The sequence below is a fragment of the Brienomyrus brachyistius genome, chromosome 11 (assembly GCF_023856365.1).
Source record: "Brienomyrus brachyistius isolate T26 chromosome 11, BBRACH_0.4, whole genome shotgun sequence".
Classification (NCBI taxonomy): Eukaryota; Metazoa; Chordata; class Actinopteri; order Osteoglossiformes; family Mormyridae; genus Brienomyrus; species Brienomyrus brachyistius.
In genome coordinates this window covers 9,251,865-9,272,159 of record NC_064543.1, presented here as the reverse complement: position 1 = coordinate 9,272,159, position 20,295 = coordinate 9,251,865, and the positions used below count along the sequence as shown (strand labels likewise).

At 50.0% G+C, this 20,295-nt stretch overlaps 1 protein-coding gene across 13 annotated transcripts in view; it reads right to left on the bottom strand.

Annotated features, from left to right (window-relative positions):
• LOC125704289 (tight junction protein ZO-1-like) overlaps positions 1-20,295 on the bottom strand; it is an 87,695-nt gene that overhangs the window by 12,361 nt on the left and 55,039 nt on the right. For 12 of the 13 annotated variants that reach the window (XM_048969721.1, XM_048969723.1, XM_048969724.1 and 9 more), the window contains 14 exons: positions 16,017-16,073; positions 13,880-14,004; positions 12,952-13,054; positions 12,330-12,663; positions 10,191-10,294; positions 9,401-9,569; positions 8,846-8,984; positions 4,510-4,640; positions 3,378-3,483; positions 3,134-3,284; positions 1,871-1,979; positions 1,274-1,493; positions 772-956; positions 557-652 (listed from right to left, as the gene is read on the bottom strand). In XM_048969721.1, the coding sequence (XP_048825678.1) occupies positions 557-652; positions 772-956; positions 1,274-1,493; positions 1,871-1,979; positions 3,134-3,284; positions 3,378-3,483; positions 4,510-4,640; positions 8,846-8,984; positions 9,401-9,569; positions 10,191-10,294; positions 12,330-12,663; positions 12,952-13,054; positions 13,880-14,004; positions 16,017-16,073 (2,029 nt within the window). Of the gene's footprint in view, positions 1-556; positions 653-771; positions 957-1,273; positions 1,494-1,870; positions 1,980-3,133; positions 3,285-3,377; positions 3,484-4,509; positions 4,641-8,845; positions 8,985-9,400; positions 9,570-10,190; positions 10,295-12,329; positions 12,664-12,951; positions 13,055-13,879; positions 14,005-16,016; positions 16,074-16,166; positions 18,639-20,295 lie in introns of those variants that run through there. The other variant, XM_048969732.1, reaches the window with a different exon arrangement.

The window sequence follows — 20,295 nt, the reverse complement described above, 5'->3', positions numbered from 1 at the left end:
AACTGTGAGCAGTCTAGTTGTCGCATATTTTACATGTGAGTGCAAGGAAATGGAATGACGCGATTTTTTAGAGTGGAGTTACTGGGAGGTGAAATTACTAACCTGCATAAAAAAAAAATAAAAAAAAATACTGAAAAAGGGAATTAGCAAAAGGAACCACATACCATCATGTTTAACAATCTGACTACACAAGGCCGGAAAACCCCAGAGTGCGTGATGCCTGAAACAAGCTCATCAGCTAGGCAAGAAAGAGCCAGTACCAGGCAGGCAGACATTAATATTAGAAACACAGTGTGATCAAACACAAGCCATCAAAAACCAAGTGAAGTGATGCTGTGTCCTGAAAAGGATATGCAAGGCGAAGGCACCGGAGCACGATCAAGAGGCGCTAAGTGTCAAATTGCGAGAGCAATTAGGTAATTGAAATTAGATAGTGGGCTGGTGTTAACAATGCGGCCATGAGTGACTGCTGGCTGCATTTGGCCGGGGGAGGGTTCTGCAGGTGGGGCCGGGGGCGGAGCAGACAGTAAGGTGTAGTGACAGGTGTTGCACTCACTCGCCAGCTCAAAGACGTCCGGCTCTTCCCTAGCCAGTCTCTCCCGAGCGACATCGGCGATGGGCCCGAAGATCACCACAGGCCGGAGGAACCCAGCTAAGGGAATGCGGAGAACATTCCGGCAGTCAGCACAGCTACGCAAAATTAATTAGTCACCGGCGGTCCAATGGGGAACTATCCCCATATGAAAAAGGCAAACAGCCACAAGCACTCACCTTCCCTCAGTACCACTCTCTCATAAGCGGGGAACTTGGTCTGGACAGGCTGGGCTGACAGGTCCTCCCGGCTCTTCCGCAGGTTGCGCTTCGAGCTGCGCAGGCCTCTGAATCTCCAGAAGTCAGCGCGGTCGCCCCCTGCGGTCTTGGGGAGAGTGTACTGCACGCTGGATAGCTGCTCTGCCCTGTGGTGAGGAGAGTGAACAGCATCCTGCATGAGAACAATGTGTCACTCGGCCAGTGGGCTGGAGTGGGCCGGGGTGCTTGATATACGGCAAACGTCATGTACGCCCTGCTCTTCTCCTGCTTCCAAGACTCCATCAGTAAAATCATGCAATGGCATCATGACAGAGCGCCTCCGAGGCCGAAGGTAGGTGCTGTTCCACAATGTGTCAAGGGAGGCCAGCCTTGGGCCATTCCATACAGCCAGGCGACCAGAGACAAGCAGACAAGGCCAAAAAGAGACGTCTGAGGAGACCCCCAGTATCAAAGCAGGAAGCACCTGTTTTTGTTGGGGATGATGCCTCTCTCCACCTCCTGGTGGTTCTTGCCGATGCGGATGGCCAGCCAGGAGCCCAGCTTGCCGTTGTAGAGGGTGTCCACCACGCGGAAGACCTCGCCCTTGTTGAAGCTCAGCCCATAGGGGGACTCCTTCTCATACTCGAAGTGGGTGCGGATGTAGAACGAGTCACCGACGTCCGACTCCACAATGCGTCTGTATACTGGGGTGTGGGGAGAGCGCGAGAGAATTAAAAACCGCAACTGAGAGGAGAGAACGCTGCAAAACAAGGGAGTCATCAGCCAGTCAACATAATTTCATAAAGAGGGTTGGTTAAAGTCCAACCATATCTAGCTACTCTCTCGCAAGCAATAATGAGAGGGTGGGGATTCTTTAATGTTTGTTCATGGCTCAGTGTTTAGCAACACATGTGCTAATGTAAGCACAGAAATATGCACACAAACATAAACTGGCGTCAGTAGGGAGGCTTGGGAAACACTTTGCAAACATGTCTGCTCCCCAGCCCTCTGCTCCCCAGCCCTCTGCTCCCCAGCCCTCTGCTCCCCAGCCCTCTGCTCCCCAGCCCTCTGCTCCACTCACCGTCCTTCTTCTTCTGGGCCAGAATAGTGATTTCTTCACCCTTTGGAAGATCAAGGAGGAAGAGCACCGCTTCCTCTCGGATGATGTTGGCGAAATCAACATTGTTTACCTACATGGGGGGGAAGCAGTGGGTCAGCGAGCTGCCATGTTTTTCTGTGGCCGGCCCACACACCCCCGGTGAGCGGGGAGGGGGCGCTGCGCACAGCTGTGGAACTTTGGCCCAGTCTCAAACGCCACACATATGGCCACGGTCAGAAAGCCAAGCAGCATTGCCCCTCCCATTCTCAAATACTAACTTTTGCTTTTATCTTAAAAAGAACAACAGAGAAATACAAGGGAACAGCAGGAGCCTCTTGGTCTGAGAACCGCCGATAAGGAGCCATGTTCTGGAAGCATGCTGGAGATGAAAGCCAGGAGAAGTATGGTGGAAGCAGCAGGCGAGCAGCTGAGCATAAACAGGCAGATATTCAATGTGCATCAGGAGGCCAGTTTCAGGGCTGCAGGACCATAAAAACCGAGAGCAGGCAGGTTCAGGCTGTGGGCTTGTAACCCCAAGGGCTTAACTGAAAAGCCAGAGGGGTTATACTGCGTTATACTGCCCCCAGCCTGAACGGTGGCTTAAATATTGAAAAACACACACACACACACACACACACACACACACACACACACACGAGTTCTAAAAATGCATGAATTTAACTGTCAGAAGCTGCTTGAGAAGCGGTTGTTAAAACAGGTGGAGCTGCGGATTAACAATGGGAGGCTGGTGTAAGATGCCGCTGGATGGAAAAGGGGCAGGCCTGTGTGTCACAATGAGCTGCATTGTCACCCAGCCACACGTAAACATGAAGACAGAGACAACGACCGCAGCTCTTCTGCCAGTGATAAAACGCCTTTCTATTTACAGCTGGGCTGCTCACGCGCCAGAAGGGCGGCGCTGTTCTTCTCAAAGGGTCACAGCCCTACGGCGAGCGTGCACAGCGACCGGGCCGTTACGCGGGACGGTCAGCAGAGGGGCGGCGGCTGCTCACAAAGCCACCTACTAACATAGTTACACTACATAAATACCACACGGAGTTAACCCTAACCCTAACCCTAACCGTCACACAACTCCAGGAATCAGGTTAATCTAGACCTTGAGGCTGCAGAAAAGGGTGGCATCTGCATGAAAGGAAACCTGGTGTCCTAGTAACCCCAGCACCTGGGTGCATGTACGTGTGTGTGTGTGTGTGTGTGTGTGTGTGTGTGTGTGTGACTCCGTACCCTGAGAATCTGATCCCCCTCCTCCAGGCCCTCCTTGGCAGCGGGGCTGTCCTCCAGCACGCCAGCGACGAAGATGCCCACATCGTTGCCCCCGGCCAGGCGCAGACCCACACTCTCTCCTTTCTTAAACTTCACCAGCTTCATGCTTGGCCTGAGAGGAAACACGGAAACGTGAACGCGGACTGCCACAGGACGAAGGCGCCGGGTTAGCGAGTGCCGGAAAGCGGGGTGCGGGGGGAGCAACCTGAGGATGCTGTCGTCGTGAGCGGCGCTGGGTACGGGGGCGTCGGAGGGGCTGACGGGCAGGTCCACATCAGGCTGTCCTGGCTGGGCGTACACTGGCTTGGGCTCTGATGACAGAACACACCCACAACCACAAGCTGAAGCGATCAGTGTTAAGAGGCACTATGCACACAGCAAACGGTAACAGAGACTCGGTAGAATTAGAGCAGTATAGTCTCAGACAGACACACCAAGATACACTGCTTCAAGCTGGGTCAGCAATTCTTGGCAGACATTGCTCATTTTCACTGTGCTTTGGGCAAGTGACCTCACCACTCTCTCAGACAGCAATTCACTCTCTTAGTGGTTACACAGTCATCAGTTCTGATCTCCAGTCTTTGGTGCAAGAGTGACACGCCCAAGCTCACCTGGAGCGTTTAACAGAAAATCCAATGTGACTAAATGGATCAAAGTATTGATGCTTGACCGCCAATGGCCACATGTGGCTTCATGACACATTCAGCGGCTGCATTACAGCAGCGGAGAACGGCTGTCGGCAGTTGGTGCCGCTTAACCACAGCTCAGGCAAACGCCGATGGCCAGGAAGAGCCTGTGCCTATCTGCTGAGCAGAAAGCGAATGCCAAGATGGGCATTTGTTGATTCAAAACGCTCTGCACCAAAGCACTACACAGCCACCAGAGGGTGAGGCACCTCTCACTGCAAGCAGTCAGACTCTCTTATGCACCTGACAGGGCAACAAAGTCTGTTACTGCAGTCAATCAGGAATCCCCAAGCATCCAACACCCCCACACCCTTAGGGGACCGGCGCCAGCACGGCCCTGCTGCTTGGGGCCATCACCCAGATGAAATCATGGCCTCAGACTGTGACATAAGCGGCCAAGCTGAGCCTACGCTAATCCCGAGGCGTCGGAACGGGGTGCGTTTGCCTGGAGTGGATGCGGCTGCTTGTCAGAGCTGAGACCAGACTGCCCAGCCACAGCAGGTATTACAGCTACAAAGGATCAAGAACGAGTTTCACAGCCGCTCGGGACAGAGGGGCACAGAGGGGGAAGGGGGAGAGAATAATGGGGTGTTTTGGAGAAGAGTGAGGGCAAGCTGGGGGGAGCAGCCCGGCTCCCTGTGGGCCCCTGACCTGGCAGCGGGGGAATCAGTTTTTCGTCAATCGGCACTGGTTGGTCAGTTACGGGAACCTCCTCGGCCAACTTGACGGGCGTCGACACGGCCCCCGGCTTGGAAATCCGCTCCTCCTCACGACTCCTGTGGCTGGAAACAAAAACAAGGCAGTTATTCCTGTTTGTCATTATTTGTGAGATTGCCGGACACTGAAGGGTGCCAACAGTCAAAGGGGGCCAGAAGAGGGACACATTTGGCAAATCTCCTACCAAATGAGAATCAGAATGAGGGGAAGGGGAAAAAAAAAACTATCCAGGAATGGATGCTGCAGGATTAAAGACAAGTGGAAAGCGTCGGTTTTCAGTACCGGTAGGGTTCTGGTGTCAGGATTTACCAGCAGATCCTCCTCAGCACCAGCAGAACATACATCCAAAGGAAACATGCACTGGGGGTAACTGCTCTGTAACAAGCCAACTGATCAACCCAACTGGTCACGATTGGGGACACCACTCCTGTATACCACGGCCACCAACTGGATCCAGCTGGACTCGTATTTTATGCGTGTTTTCCCCACTACGTTTATCCCAGAACACGGATCACTGAGATATTAATTGGTACTGAATTACTGAGTAAATGTTGGCATCTGCCAAAAGACCGATGCTTCTTTCTGGGAGACATGGTGATGATTTAAAAAGGAGGACAAAAAGTAAAATACAGATAAAAGATGGATATCAGGATGCAAACTTCCACACTGAGATTGAAACTAAACTGTGAAAAAACAGAGTTCCTCTGCATGTAAGCTACGCACACCGAAGGAGTGTAACAAGGCTGCTTACAACCAAGAAGCAACATTGTGAAATACTTTGTGATTTTCATTGCTCCTGATGGCACAATCTACTTTTGTGATGTACGTGGGTATCCAAGAAACCTTTAACCTTGGATGTGTCACTGGGTTCGTACAGCTGTGTACAAAGGCAAGGCCAGGCAGACGGAGGGCCGGGAACGCTCCCCACTCGCTCGCCCGTCTGCTCCACCCTGCTCTGAATTAGAACAAAAGCAGAATTCCTGCACGGTCACATGACAGCGGGCTGGCGCACAGTTCAGCACCCGCGCCATGGGAATGAGACGCAGAGCCAGCAGAGCCACATTCACCAGCAGCTCGCTGAAGTGCACCGGCGATGGACGTAAAGTACAGCGCCGGAATATTTCCCATCGAATCGGGCTGAAACAATGTCCAAGAAAACAAAGCCCACAAGAGCGAGGTGAAGGCCGGCAACGTCGCCTCCTCCCAGACACATTTAAAGGGATAATGAAGAGCAGCAGTCCATGAGTTTTTGTGGTCTACAGGCTAAAAATAGAGAGTGCTGACACCTGCAGTCAAACTGACACAGCCACAATCACCTGCTAGGTGCAGGCGAGCAGCGTCCTCGCAAAGGATGCCGAGCTGCATGATGCAAGCAGGACACGGCCGCCGTACGCAAACCCCACCCACTCGCTGGCCATATTCAGTCTTTAATACATTAATAATGTAAAACATAAGCGTGGAACTGATGACAATTACGTTTGCCTTTCACTAGCGCCTCCCTCACATCATTAAAGCCTGAAATATTTATCTTGGCTGCTGCCACAGCAGAACAGCACCTTGGTAATGCCAGCGCACACAGCCCTAACATTTACACAGGGCCAGCGGAGTCGTCTTAAACGGCAATGCACGGGGTCAGCGTGCGCCCCCCCTAATGGCGCTGCCATAATGAACACGAGGACAAAGGTTCTGATGTCACTCAGTACAGCTGGGAGTTTGGGGCATCAGCAAAAGGACAGAAATCTGTTCCCAGGAAAAATGCATGCATTATGCATGGCTGAATAAAACATGCGAGCGTGACTAAAATATCAAAGGACAACTAACAACAAAGTACTTTAAATACTAAAACATAATTGATGAATGTGTACAACTGGCTTAAAAAACACAATTTAATACTAATCATGGTGAGAAGTTCGGCTTTCCTTTGAAATCCTTTATGTCTATGAAGTGTCCCTGCACCTGAATGGTTAACGTACCAAGAAATATTGCCCTTGACACCTGAGATGATGCATAAAAGCTGAGAGGCGCCACTGCAGTGCCTGACAGCCACTGGAGCCGATATCTGTGACCACAGCTGCTCAGCTAACAAACACAGGAAGCCGGGCTGGGGGACCCTGACGTGCGACCGCTCACCTCAGGCTCCAAAACTCCACAGCCTTTCACTTGCGCAGCGACTGAGCAGCCACACACACACAGACAAAAGCCAAGATTATTCCAGAGAGTGTAGCGAATACGGTACCATATTCTGTTCACAGGCAAAGACAAACACACACTATAGTGGCCAAGCCAGAAACCCATCCTTTAAAGAGCCACACAGGGAAGTACAAGACCATCATATCAGGTGTGTGCTGTGTCACACAGCAAATTTATTTATTCCCCAACTTGTAGGTGGCTTTCCTTTTATTTCCCTTTTAAAGATACTGAAAGATATGCATGGATTTTGCAGCAAAGCATTCTGGGACTTGACATGGGTGCAAGACAGACAACGCTCTTCAGGACAATCTGCAACCCTAAGAACAGCACTCAGCCCTGTCAGAGGCATTGGCTTCAAAGCAGACACAGAGACACAGCTATCTAGAGGGGGGGCTGGCAGATATTACACTACACCTATAACAACAAAATTAACAACAAAATTACTGTGTCTAAGAAAACAATAATTCTCTTAAGATGGGTGACTCACAGCACCAGGAGGGCTGTGGGTTTAGTTCCCAGCCCAGCTGTGTGTAGGTTTGCATGCTCTGCTTTCCTCCCACGGGCCAAAGAGCTCAGGTAAAACCGTGATTTTAAATTGCTCCTAGCATGTATTTCTGTGCGACAGCGTATCTTCGATGGTGCCCTGGGCTTCCTGGGGTAGGCTGCAGACACGCCGTTTACCCGCTCCTGTTGGCAAAATGGCTGGGCGGCCAGTCTCGACATCTGCCATCGTGTCCAGGCAAACCAACACACTACTAGCGGCCCGGCTTGGGGATTACCAGTTCAAGGTGTTGACGCAGCACCAGTACAGAAACAAGTGTTAAGCATTCACCACCATACACCAGCAGGAATTCGCCCATACAACAGCTGACTGGGATGCCAGTCTTACAGAATGTCATCATGTGATGTGTGGCACTTACAGTGGAAGTAATCTGTGAAAAAGTGAACCTGCAATTCTGCATAAAACAAAAAAGAAAAACAAATTATTTAATAGCTGTCCGGTGAGGACTGAACGATTGAACTGGCTTTGTGACAAACAGGCAGCTGTAAATCAACGGACGCATAAACAGCCCAGGAATTAATTACAGCACTAATTCTTCTCCTCCTACACTCATAGCACATTAGCAGCTACATCTTTATGCCAGACTTATAGTGCCCCTGCTGGCAAGCCCTCAAACATCTGTTAAAGAATTCAATTAGGGGCCTGCGTGAGTGGCACATGATTGCCTGGAAGCTGAGCGCAGGTTACAGTGGATCAGCGACTGCACTTCCCTGCCTTACTGGAAAGTGGACGGACCAGCTGCCTATCTGTGTCAGAGCCGCTGTGATGTTCACGTGGCAAACAAAGGAAAAACTAAAGCACACACATTCCTACGGGCTGCTCAAAGCAAATTCTCTCCGCAAACACATGGCTCGCTCTCTGCAGGTGCCAGCGACTCAGAAGCAAAGCTAATGAAGTCGAGGAAGGTACAAGGCAGCCTACGAAAGACAAAGCACGTGTGCATTTTACCAGCTCTGCTACAAGTTGACAGGCGGCCAGTTTAACATTCTGCTGCTCTTCCGTCAAGTCTGCTTTGACCCTGAATCTAGCTCTATGCCTACCAGCTTATCTAGCCTGCATCCATCCCACACGCTTTTCAGCCCCTGGTGTGTTTAGAGGGCTGACAACAGACCCCTGGAGGGAACAGCCACTTACTTTAATCTCCAACGCAGGGAGCTAGAATTCCAATTGACAAAAATGCAGGGGAAAGCAGCAAATTAAAAACAGTAGAAAGAATGTAGCTACCGTTAGCTATTGAATTTACTCGTCATGCCATTCTCACCGAATATGAGGATCTGGCGTGTGTGTGTGTCTGTGTTCATGCATGCCACGTATGCTACCACCCTAATGCCATCTGGGGGGGCGGAGCCGGAAGGCTGCGCTACATAATTGATTTTATCTAGTTACCTAGACCCAGCCTCCAGTTTCATTACTCTGCTTTTTAATTTCCAGCTGGCAGTGGCGTGTGCCGATTTATGATGAGGTGGCAGCTATGCAGAGTGCCTTCAGGAACACTTCGGGGTCGCTGGGGTCCCTTACCTGCCGTTGCTGACCAGCTGAGGGGAGTGTCTGGACAACTCGGAGGGCTCAGAGCGCCGGTCGGGGGAGCGCGAGCGAGCGCTGCGGTTTCGATCGTGGTTGGAATGGTCTGATGTCAGGGAATGAATTTCTGAGATATCTGTCAGGGTAAAGAGGGCCTGTTAATGAGGCGTCTCAGGGGCAAGCACACACCAGAGACACGAGGAGGAACAGGAAGGGATTCATATAAAAGCTCATTCCATTTTTTCCGAGTTCATTTCTGCCATCATCTTCACTATTTTCTCACACGCCTAACAGGTTGCTTTCCGATTACTTCCTTCATGTAGGACCAGATAAAAACTTCCCAAAAGGAAGCCATACAGCACAGAACAAACATCACATGTGGAGCACTGAGACTGACACGGTCACAAGTTCCACAAACAGAAGCAGGTTCAGAACAAACACAGGCATGTAGCTGCTAAACCCTCCCATTACAAAGAATTTCCTTTCCACTCCCCATCAGTCCCAGTACACAGAGGCTGCCCCTTCCCCGTAACCCCCAGAGAAGATCCACACCGTCTCTGTCAGACGCATTGGCAGATGGAATGCTGTCGTCTACAGCAGGGATGTTAAGCAGAGTTGCCCTCTCATCCCGCTGCACCACCATTTTCAGCTTGCCCTTTGACCTCTCGATAAGCTTCTTAGCATCTATGAGGGACAGGTTTTCGGTCACTGTTCCGTTAATCTAGGAGAGAAAAGGAATGAGGATCAACACCACAGAATACAAAAAGAAAACCACAGAAAATAAAAAGGATTCTGCAGAACCTTTTTTTAGGATAAAGTTGCGGTTTTTTTTTTTTTGCTACATTAGAGAGGAAGCGTCAGTAGAATGTGCCACGGTCCCAGGTCAGTGCGTCACAGAAGCCGGCCTTGCGCCGACCCTCAGCCCAACTAAAGATTCACACACTAGATGGACTGGCCGCCTCGACCAGTGTTGAGGGTGCGTCAACATATAAATAAAGATGAATATCCTCCTCAGAGGGGAAACCAAGCAAGCAGATGCATCACAGGCAGCATACAAAGTCAGCATGGAGTTAAGAATGTATGCAGGCAGTCTGAATCGCTCCTGCAGTGCAGCCGTCCATTTACTGATGGCTACAAGTAATGGTGATACAACAGAACACTGCCTTTATTCACACTCATGAGAATTCCTTATTGAAGCAGCTCTGTGCAAAACTAATTGCGTGTGAAGTTAATATTCCTATTTCCATGGATAGTTCCTCCCAGCACCAAGGAGTCAGGCCACGTAGGGGGATTGCTGACAGGCATGGTCCTGGGTCAGTGTTACCGGACGGACCTCCCTCACCTTCAGCACCACGTCACCCTCCTGGATGTTGCCGTCCCGCGCTGCCAGGCTCTCAGGAGAGATGTCCTTCACGAAGATGTGACTGGCCAGGCGTAAACCATATTCTGTCGTTTGGGGGGGGGGGGGGGTGACAGAAATGCATATTCCATTATCAAAGCGCCCCCAAATGGGGAGGCCTGTGACCCCAGTGTGTACAGAACCCTGGTCACACTAACAAGAAGTAGGAAGCGGCTAAACGTCGGAGCCAGTGGGCACTTTTCCCCTTTTCCACTGACTTCTGGTAGAGTACCAGTACCAAAAGAACCAGTACTGAAAGTGCCAAACCAGCTGGGGTACTACTTTGGTACTTCGCTGAGACATACAAACACAAATGCCGCCTTGAACAGTTGTGAACTCAGAAAATAATAATAAAAATAATAAAGTAAAAAAAAAATGGTCAAAAAATGGTCTGGTCGAAAAAAAACATATAAACAAAAAGATCTGGACGCCATGAAACTATAAAGTTTTTCATGGAATATCCCAGGCATATAGCGGGTGGTCCTGGTGATGTGACTTTGGTATGAATATACCGATGTAATTTAGTTGTAATAAATATTGAGGTATAGATAAAACAAAAAAGGAGCTCATAAATTTTTCACAAACCCGTCTTCAAGTGATTTAAACGACAAGGATGAAAATGATCTTGATTGTCTCGGAGAAAGCACACAGCGCTGTCAACTCTAAACTGATCTTTCAACATATAAGAATCTATAAAAGGAATAATAACTGAACCTGAACAGCTTGCCAAGTTTTTTTCTTTCATATGACAGAATAAAAATATTTTAGCAAGACTTTAACCCCCTTGCCCTATAATGTCCAGACAGACTTGAAAGTAAGGAAAGGCCTTATTTTAATACAACTGACTAGGGATGTAAGAATTGTATGTGCATAACATACGATGTTTGTACTAATATTGCACATCACCAAGCCCTATAATATACTACAGCCATTTTTCAAATTCAGTACAAAACACCCAGCCTCGCGTTGTGATGTCATTCGGCAGAAACACCTTGAAGTACTGTACTTTCGGTACTTTCTTGAAGTACCAAAAGTTCAGTACCTGGTGTGGTGGAAAAGCGCCCAAAGTGGACTTTATGTAAAAACCCCCCAAAGACTCGTCAAGATGTTCAGGAGTGTGAGAGAAAAAGTCCTGTTTAAAGCGGCTCAGACTCCCCCTGCAGCCCCATGGCACCGGAACAGCCTTTTCCATTTCCACAAAGGAGCTACATCACGTGGGGGTCTGTGGGCTGCCAACCAGACCACAAATTCACAGAACCTCTCCCCCTGGAGAAGCAAATGGAGGCTTCCAGAACCCGCCTTGTGGCAAAAGACCATTCAGTGGTGCTCCAACTCTTGGGAATGACACAAACTTAGAAGCAGCCAGCGTCTGTCACACATTTCGAGCTCCATGTGCTCTGACAGGATGTGAATGTCTGGGCCTGGTGGAGGGAATGGCTTCAGCGAGGAACAGAGGCGTGTGTCTCGCTGATTCTCCAGGGACCAGCCTGCTCAGCTCTCAGCACAGCAGCTCCTGGCCTCTTCCCCGGGGTACACCAACCACCCACTCACACACACACACACACACACACACACACACACACACACACACACACACACACAGGAATGTATGTCTTTGTGGGGACTCTCCATTCATTTCTGTGGGTTAAATCCTAATCTCTACTATGACACTCTTAACCCCTACCCAGCCCTAACCTTAACCATAAGTAACCTTTAACATTTTTAGATTTTTGATTGGAGTGATAGATTTTTTTTTTAATTATTTAAAAATTGAGACACAAAAAGTGGTCCCCCCACAAGGTCAGAATAGGTTACCATCACATGTACAATGTAATACATACATAACCCCCCACACACATGCACACATATAAACTCACACTTGTGCACAAACATACATTCCCAATGGCGTTTCCACTGCTAATTCACACCCCTGAAGCTGAAGGCCTGTAATTCCACTGCAGAATTATCGGTTTCATTTATTTACACACCAGACACCAAAGCATACGAACAGGCCAGAAACATACGAGTTCCGCATTTGGGGATCCTGTCCCGTTGAGTGCGGCCAGCTGTGGCAGTACCCACCTTCATTCTTACGGGACTTGACAAGGGTCACCCTGGCGGGACGCACAGCCTGGTTTGAAGACTGGGAGCGGCGGTCTGAGCGCGGCGAGAGGCTCCTCTCTCGCGATGCACTCCGGTCCCGCCGGCTGATGCTGCGCTCGCTCCGCCGGCTGCCAGTGGTCCCCACCGTTGCCGCCGTCGCCCCTGCAGCCGCCCCAGCGTAGGCGCCGGAATCCGCACGTCTCTCGTACATCTCATCCTCGCAGCTATCCTCGTCATCCTCCTGCTCGGACATGGTCTCCCTCTCCCCGTGCCGCGCCACCGGGATCTGCACCTTCCGCTTGCGCCTGATCGTCTGCACGTTAGGGACAGGAGAGTGCAGTGAATTTCACCGCCAGCGTCACACACGCCGGCTGACACACGGACAGCATCGGTATGTGTTTGCGATTTGAAGAGTTGGGTTCCATCTAAGTTCTGGCAGCACGGACACAGGCAGCAACCCCGACGGTCATGCAGAGGACACCTCCAGAGACAGGGATGCCCAGACACCCCAGTACATCCTGACTAACTGGCACAGAATGGAGCCTCCGTGCCGATCACCGGGCCCGGGTCATGCAGCCCATGCACAGCATGTCATACTCACAATTTTGGCACTCTTTCCACTCTTTCGCAGCTGTTGCACAGCATAAGCATGATCCACATTGTCCATGGAGACAGCATTGACCATCACGACTCTGTCATTCTCCCTGTGGGGAGGAGGAGCATTGTTAGGCAGCTTGACCACCAGAGGGCAGAGTCTGAGGTGGGGTACACACATGCACGCACAGTCCACATATTCATATGTTTGTGGGGACTCTCCATTCATTTCTATGGACGTAACCCTAATCCCAACAATGACAACCCTAACCCCCACCCAGCCCTAACCTTAACCATAAGTAACCAAACAAACTACAAGACTTATAGTTCTGATTGTAGTCACAGATTTTTTTTAATAATATTGAGGTTATCCTTGTGGGGACCGATACAATGTAAAAAGTTACAGGTTTTTAATCATATTGTGGGGAAATCAGGTCCCCACAATGTAATAATTACAAAAACACATGTGCACGCGCACACACACACTTTCCCATTGAAAGCCCGCATGTGCCTTGGGGATCCTGGAGTCAACATTCAAGTGAGGATTTTCCCCCCCAAATGTCCGGAAAGACGGCACCCCCTCCCCCCTCCCATACACAAGTCTGATCCCATTTCCCGATTTCATCCAGGTAAAGACTTTACCAGAGTGTTAAACAATGCGGCATTGTCACTCTGAACGGCGCTAGCGTGTCTTAAGAGGCCAAGCAGGAAGGGTAATGGACCGGTAGAGGACAGAGCTCCATTCTTTCCTCGTCTCAAAAAACACACTGAAGTACAGCTTCTTCACTTCCCCTGGCTGCTCACACAGGGCATTTACGATAGGAGGTGATTATCTCTGCTAATTACTGCATGCCAGCACACCGTAATGCGGAACACAAACATCCATATAAACAAACAAAGAAAAAAATAAAAAATAAAATCAGGCGAAGACTTACTGCAAGAGGCCCTCGGCTGGGCCCCCTTTAAGCACGTCGGAGATGACGATGGAGGTCTCTCCACTCTGAAAGTGAGGGTTGTCCCGACCCCCGGAAATGGCGATACCAAATCCGAAGCCCGGGGCCTGAGGGGACACAGGAGACAGAGGTGAGCAGCTGCTCGGTGCCGCTCTGACATAAAGATCCCAAATCAAGAAAAACATGAGCTATCAGGCAGAGCACTGCAGCACTGAGGGCTGTCAGGAGGTCCGTCTCCCTGAGCCTCACTGAGTGCACCTGGCGGTATGACTGCTGCGCCACATTAAATCAGGGCAGGATTTGCAGATTAAGCATAGCAGGACAGCACATACATTATTCGTTTTGCAGCTTCTTAGCTATATGAAAGATCAGTTACATAGAACCACTCTAGTGATTACTAGCAGCACTTCACAGCCCAGCAGAACAAACTCTCAAAATAAGTGAACATTTAATAAACACCTTTAAGAAACACCTTCCACTCAAGTTATACCTGAGGCACAGTAACATGCCTTTTGATTCTGCCACTGAAGGAACCAGAGCTTTTGTTTTCTTTTTTTCTTAAATGCAAACACCACCCGTCAACGTTTAGTATCTCTGAATTTCAGGAGAACATGTTTTTTGTTAACAGAAACCCCTAAGATCCTCTGCACCCTTACGTTGATGTGGAGGGGAGTGACTGCATGTTTGCATGCACGTGCATGTGTCAGGCCAATTGTAACTATATGCATGACACTGCAGGTCTGCTACAGTGCAGAAAATGCAGAAGCAAATGACGCAGTCCCTCAGGCCCTGGGGTAAGCAGTGCACTCCCCTGACACGCAGGCCGCTCTCAAGCAGCAGCTGGGCAGAAGCTGACTTCAGAGCAATGGACACGCTCTCGGAGCTGCTGCCATCACGTGCCAGTGTCTCTACGCTGCCCCCAACCCCCAGGGCTGCATGGGACATGGAGTGCTCACACGAGCTTCCACGATTTTTAATAGATCAGTAGTTAACCAAGCAGGAAATAAGGGCGGGTGAGATCGTGTTTGTACTGCAGTCATGCTGCTTCAGAAAGAGGAGAAACCAATCCGCCGATCGATCACAGCGCCGTGCATCATGGGATGGGCCGCTCTACCAAACAAACAAGGCCGGATCTTCGCACCTGAAGCCGTGCCGATTAGATTAGCAATAGCATGAGCAGACTGATGTCGACTGTCACCAAGCAACCAAGTCAAGTGAGAAGTATTCCTTTGCAGATACACATATAGCATATAAACACAAGCAAAATAGGCCAGGCCTGTTTTTCCTAGAAACCCTCCAGGTAAACCAGTAATTCCAGATGCCTTTGCCAGGTTTGGTATGAGGGGCTCCTTTTGGCTGTAATCAAGGCTTTATTTCTAGGATAAAGACGTAAGGAAGCGGAACACAGTTCCTACCGATGCCAGTAACTGAGGGCAACTGTATTTATTCAACAGTTCCATTCAGTTACTGTCAAACACACAGCATTGTGGGATATCAAACAGGCAGACAATTCTTGGCAATGGGTCATTTCCCTCACCCGGATACTCTAGCACTGAGAGGGCAGGACCAGCGCGCTGTGAAAAATGCAAGGGAGGAAGAAACACGATTCCTCACTCACAGGTCCACTTCTCCCCACTAACAATGGACAGGCTTGTTACACTGATAATTGTGAATAAAACACATAAATAAAATGCTGAAATTGCCTTAGAATCAACTGCACCCCCATCATAACCAGGTTCACTCAGCCTTTCAGTCCCATCAGTCAATTTTGGGGGGGAAAAAAAAAAAAAAACAAAAAAGGTTGGAAAAACACATCACAGTATAATCTCAACTGTGACCCAGAGAGTGTTCTCGCCCAGCCCACCCCCCACGTCCTGCGGGTGCCAGAACAGCCCTTTGCACAGGCCCAGGGCAGAGCTGTGCCACTCAGCCGGAGCACGACGACAGAGCTTCGATCTCCCTTCCTCCCTATGGCTTCCTGACATCTGCTTCTCATCGCTATTGTGCGGCTCACGAGCACACATCCTGCAGCTGCCACTCTGAGGCACAAGCGACAGAGGGAGGGAAGGAGGGATGAACGAACGGAAGGAGGTGGAGAGCAAAAGAGGGGCACACTTACCCTTTGAAGCGTCACTGTGTGCTGCTCCCATATTACCGTCTCCTCCATCGCTGCACTCTGCGAAACGAGAGGATGGGTCTTATGAGACGTCATGCAAGCAGCAGGGGAATAAAACACATCGTCACAGAAGAGAAGCATTTACACATTTACATCTCTGAACGTTGGGTTTTCTTCAGCTGATGGGGTCACGGTGCATCGGACCGCATCCACTACACAAGCCACACACAAATCCGCAGTGTATTCCCGCAGGGAAAGGGATCAGCAGCGATCCAGAGGACGTCCTCAGACACCCACTGGGGTGCTGCGAATGTCACGACAGCGAAAGGTCTCCCTTACAAGTCGGTACCCTGGTGCTCCTCTAGCCCTAATAGTCTCACGCTGCCCGAAACACACTCCCTCCCGCATCACTTCTGCAATGCAGCTCCAGGGAGACGGAGCTGCAAGCAGTCGCATCCTCTTGGAGCGGTGGTGGCTGCACAGTCTGCCCCCTTACTCAAGATGCAACGCGATCGGCATGCGGCAGATCCTGCATGCTTCCCAAAGGACAGGAGGACGGACAGTTACTCACATGAAACAGGAAACGCCAGTGACACAGCTGATCAAGCAGGACAGAGACCACGCCTGCCACTGGATTACTCACAAACCCACGTATGCAAGCTTAATATGCATGCGAGGCGTTGTGTTAGAGCGGACGGCATCTCCAGGCTGTGTATCCAGATTATTTCTGGTTTTACGCCGCGGGTACGCCGTCTATAAATAGCTCTCATGGCTGAGTTGAGCTGAGGGGTTCAGCTCAGGCAGATCGAGGCCTGACCATCTCCTGGCATAGTCCCTGCCAATCACACAGGCTGCACCGAAACAGCCTGTGCACTTTAGGCCCGTCATTAAAAGGGGGGTTGTGAGATTGGCTGTCATTGGCGGGGGGAGCATGGCTGGCATGGGGAAATGCTGCAGCTATCATACCCCGCACAGAGCAGGAAAAGCAGTTATACCAGCCAGACATCAGCCGCAGGGGAAAATCGAAGGCCACACTGACAGGAGACGACACCGTCGTCAATGACAACCTTCACGGTCGCAGGGATCATGCTGGGCTCCTTGTGAAGATAAAGTTCATGTTAGGTCTGCCTAGTGGTGGCAGACACTCAGCTGCTTATAAGAAATCCCACAGAGAAGTGAAAAAGGCAAATGTCTCAGTGGGACAGAACCAGAACCCACAAGAGAGAAGATTACAGAGAAATGTGAGCAAGAATGACAAGTTCATGGACGACCCCAATCAGAGCTCTTCCAGGTGTCGCTGTGTAACCTTTCATGATTGCCACGCTGCAAGGGCCTTTAAGGGTTTGGTCTGGATGGGCAAAGCCGGCATTCTTAACTGTGGCAAAGAGATAAAGCTCTGGAACTTACCAGGGAACACGGCAAACAAGACCGTCATGGTAAGTTGGTGTTAAGTTCTTTGTGAAAAAAGGTGACAGTATGCTGTCAAAGAGCATGAGGAAGAAGAGCATGTGTGATGCAGAAAACCTGACAAGGCTGCAGAGGGGCAGAAGGTCTATTGAAGATTCTAAGATCTATTGTAGTTCTTTATGAGGGATTTCTTTCAAGGATAAACACGTGCGTTTCTGTGTATTGTACACACACACACACACATATACACAAACTGGTGATAATTTTTTTGATGATGTGACCATTTTTTTGGTCCCCACAAAGGGAAACCCAATTTTTAAAAAAAATCTGTAACTAAATATACCAAAAGTCTTTCATTTCGTTTGGTTACTTATAGTTAAGGTAGGGGTTAAGGTCGTTATGTTGTGATTAGAGTTTTCCCCATAGAAATGTAAGGATAGTCCACACAAAGATATAATTAAAAACCAGTATGTGTGTGTCTGTGTGTGTTTTAAAGAGCAGGAACAGGGCAGCGGTCTTGGGCGAAACCAAGGAAGCAGAATTCCCAGAATGCCCTGCTTTACCCCTGAGTGTGCCAAGGTGCCATGTGGCCCTGTTGGTCTATAGGGCTGATGCTGATCATGGCAGTGTGTAGGAGAGAGGCAAGTCCTTCAGGGCAAGACACCGGGCAGGGCGTCTGAAAGGCTCTTTACTAGGACACTGACACAAACAAATCAGAGGCATGAACACTGGAGTGTTTCACTGCACACATATACAGAGTATGATGAGAGAAATAAAACACTTGGGAGGAGACAACAAGCACTGCATCTGGGCCTGAGTAGCTACCCCCAGCATGTACGTACCAGACGTGTGCCGTAGGGGGAGGGAATGGGATCAAAAGGACCTGGGATACTGGGCAGAACCCACCACCACGCTGACTGCTGGGGCTTTAAACTCCAGCAAACACAACAATCTGTCAGAGAGACACACATGCACTGCTGAATCCCAGATAGGAATAATAATTGAAGAGCGGAAGTATGACTTAGAAGAGCAGATGGCGGCTACGTCAGTGACACTTCAGTAACAGGATTCGTGCTGGTTCGCTTCAGCCGAACGCCGCTGTATACCACGGACCCGATCCGCCCCACAAGTTTTATTGGACGGGCCTTTTTTTAATGAAGAAAAAAAAAATACACTGGAAAGGCCATAAAAGCTACACTTCCTGCTGACTACCGATTAGTGTATCGTTTCTCTGGTCTACCTCAGACTAGTCGCAGAGTTTACTGTGACAACAACCTGTTCCGCTTCCCAGCGGTTTTGAGTGAGAGGGCACAGCCCTAATATGCATATGCACAAGCATACACACACACACAGGCACGCACACAGACCCCTGAACAGCCGCGGCACAAGTACGTCCAGGATAAACCTGTACAAACAGGACCTTCAGGAAGAACCACATGCACAACCCCTCAGATGTTCTAGCACAATGAAGGGAGTCCCGCACACAGCCTGGCGCCTTGCCTCACCTTACCCTCCACCCCCTCCCGTTTGCTGACTACCCCTCGCACTGCTGTGCTGTTGACTCCATTAGGAGGCCAAGACAGCGACACGCTGGGTCCACACCCATAACCTTGTCGCTCAGCTGGTTTCACCCACGAAAGGCACCCAGGCAGGCTCAGCCACCTGGGTGTGGCCACAGCTCAGAGACAGAGGCAGAGGCTGCCTCCGTTCCAGCTGGGCCGGATGACTGGCGCAAACAAGCTCTCTCTTTGCGGAAGGAGGATGGGCGTCACAGTGCAGTATGGCCGAGGCTGGACACAGGAACATGCCAAGGTCAGAGACCTCGATATAGAGAGAACACAGAGTGACACATCAAGCTAGTCAGAGATTAACAGATTATACGTAGGCAGTGTAGTACAGCAAGGACCAAAACAATCTCTGACAAAGTAAAATGTTTCTTCTGCAGTCAAGGAGATAAAACTGAAAATAAAGCATAAAGAAGATAAAATGTAATCTAATATGTGACAACAAGCAGGGGCAGACAACAAGCCCTTTATTGGTCAGAATGATCCGTAGATTTATACATTAACATTTATTCTGGCCTGAACCACGGCCAAAATGAGCCCAGCACTGAGCACAAAGGACAGAAGTGGGTAACCGGACGCATGGCCAGGGCCTTGATCTGTTCTCTAAAAGGGTCTTTGTTCCGAGACACAGAGCACTGACAGCAGCCAGTGTAAAGCCTTCAAAAGGCCCAGTACAAGGGGCCCACGTACATCACGGGCCAACTCACAGGCAGGACTCTGATAAGGCACAAGCTTCAGTGAGATGGAGCAGATCAGCCAAAACACGCACTTCAGCAGAAAGTCACTCTCATTTTGCACACTTCCATAAAGCTGAATTTGCACAGGGTGCACTGAGGCTGATATACTCAGACATGTTATTCTCTCTGCCGCCGTATATCTCGCGAGGGTTTTACGAGTATAACCAATGTACCCAGAGACAGGAGGGCAGGGGAGGAGAGAGCAAGGCAGAAGGTGGCCAGGGAGAAGCCAGCAGATCGAACGAGAAGCCCCGCCCCCCCCCCCCCCCCCACCCCCAATCCTACTTCCTGATGTCTTTCACCAAGATCCGGAATGCAGGAAAACCATCTTTGGACCATGGAGCAAAGGGATTAAAAGAAAAGCTCCAGACATTAAAACAGACAGCGGAGTGCCCACCTTTCACAGTGTCTAGATGAATCAAAGCGGAAAAGGAACAGTGACTAATGCAGTGGGAAGGCTCTGTCTTGTCGACCCGGCCCATGACCTTCTGAGGTAACGCTTGCCAACAAGTCAAACCAGCCTTGCCTAAGGAGCACATCAGAGAGTCCTTTGAGGAACAGCATGTCGTTTTG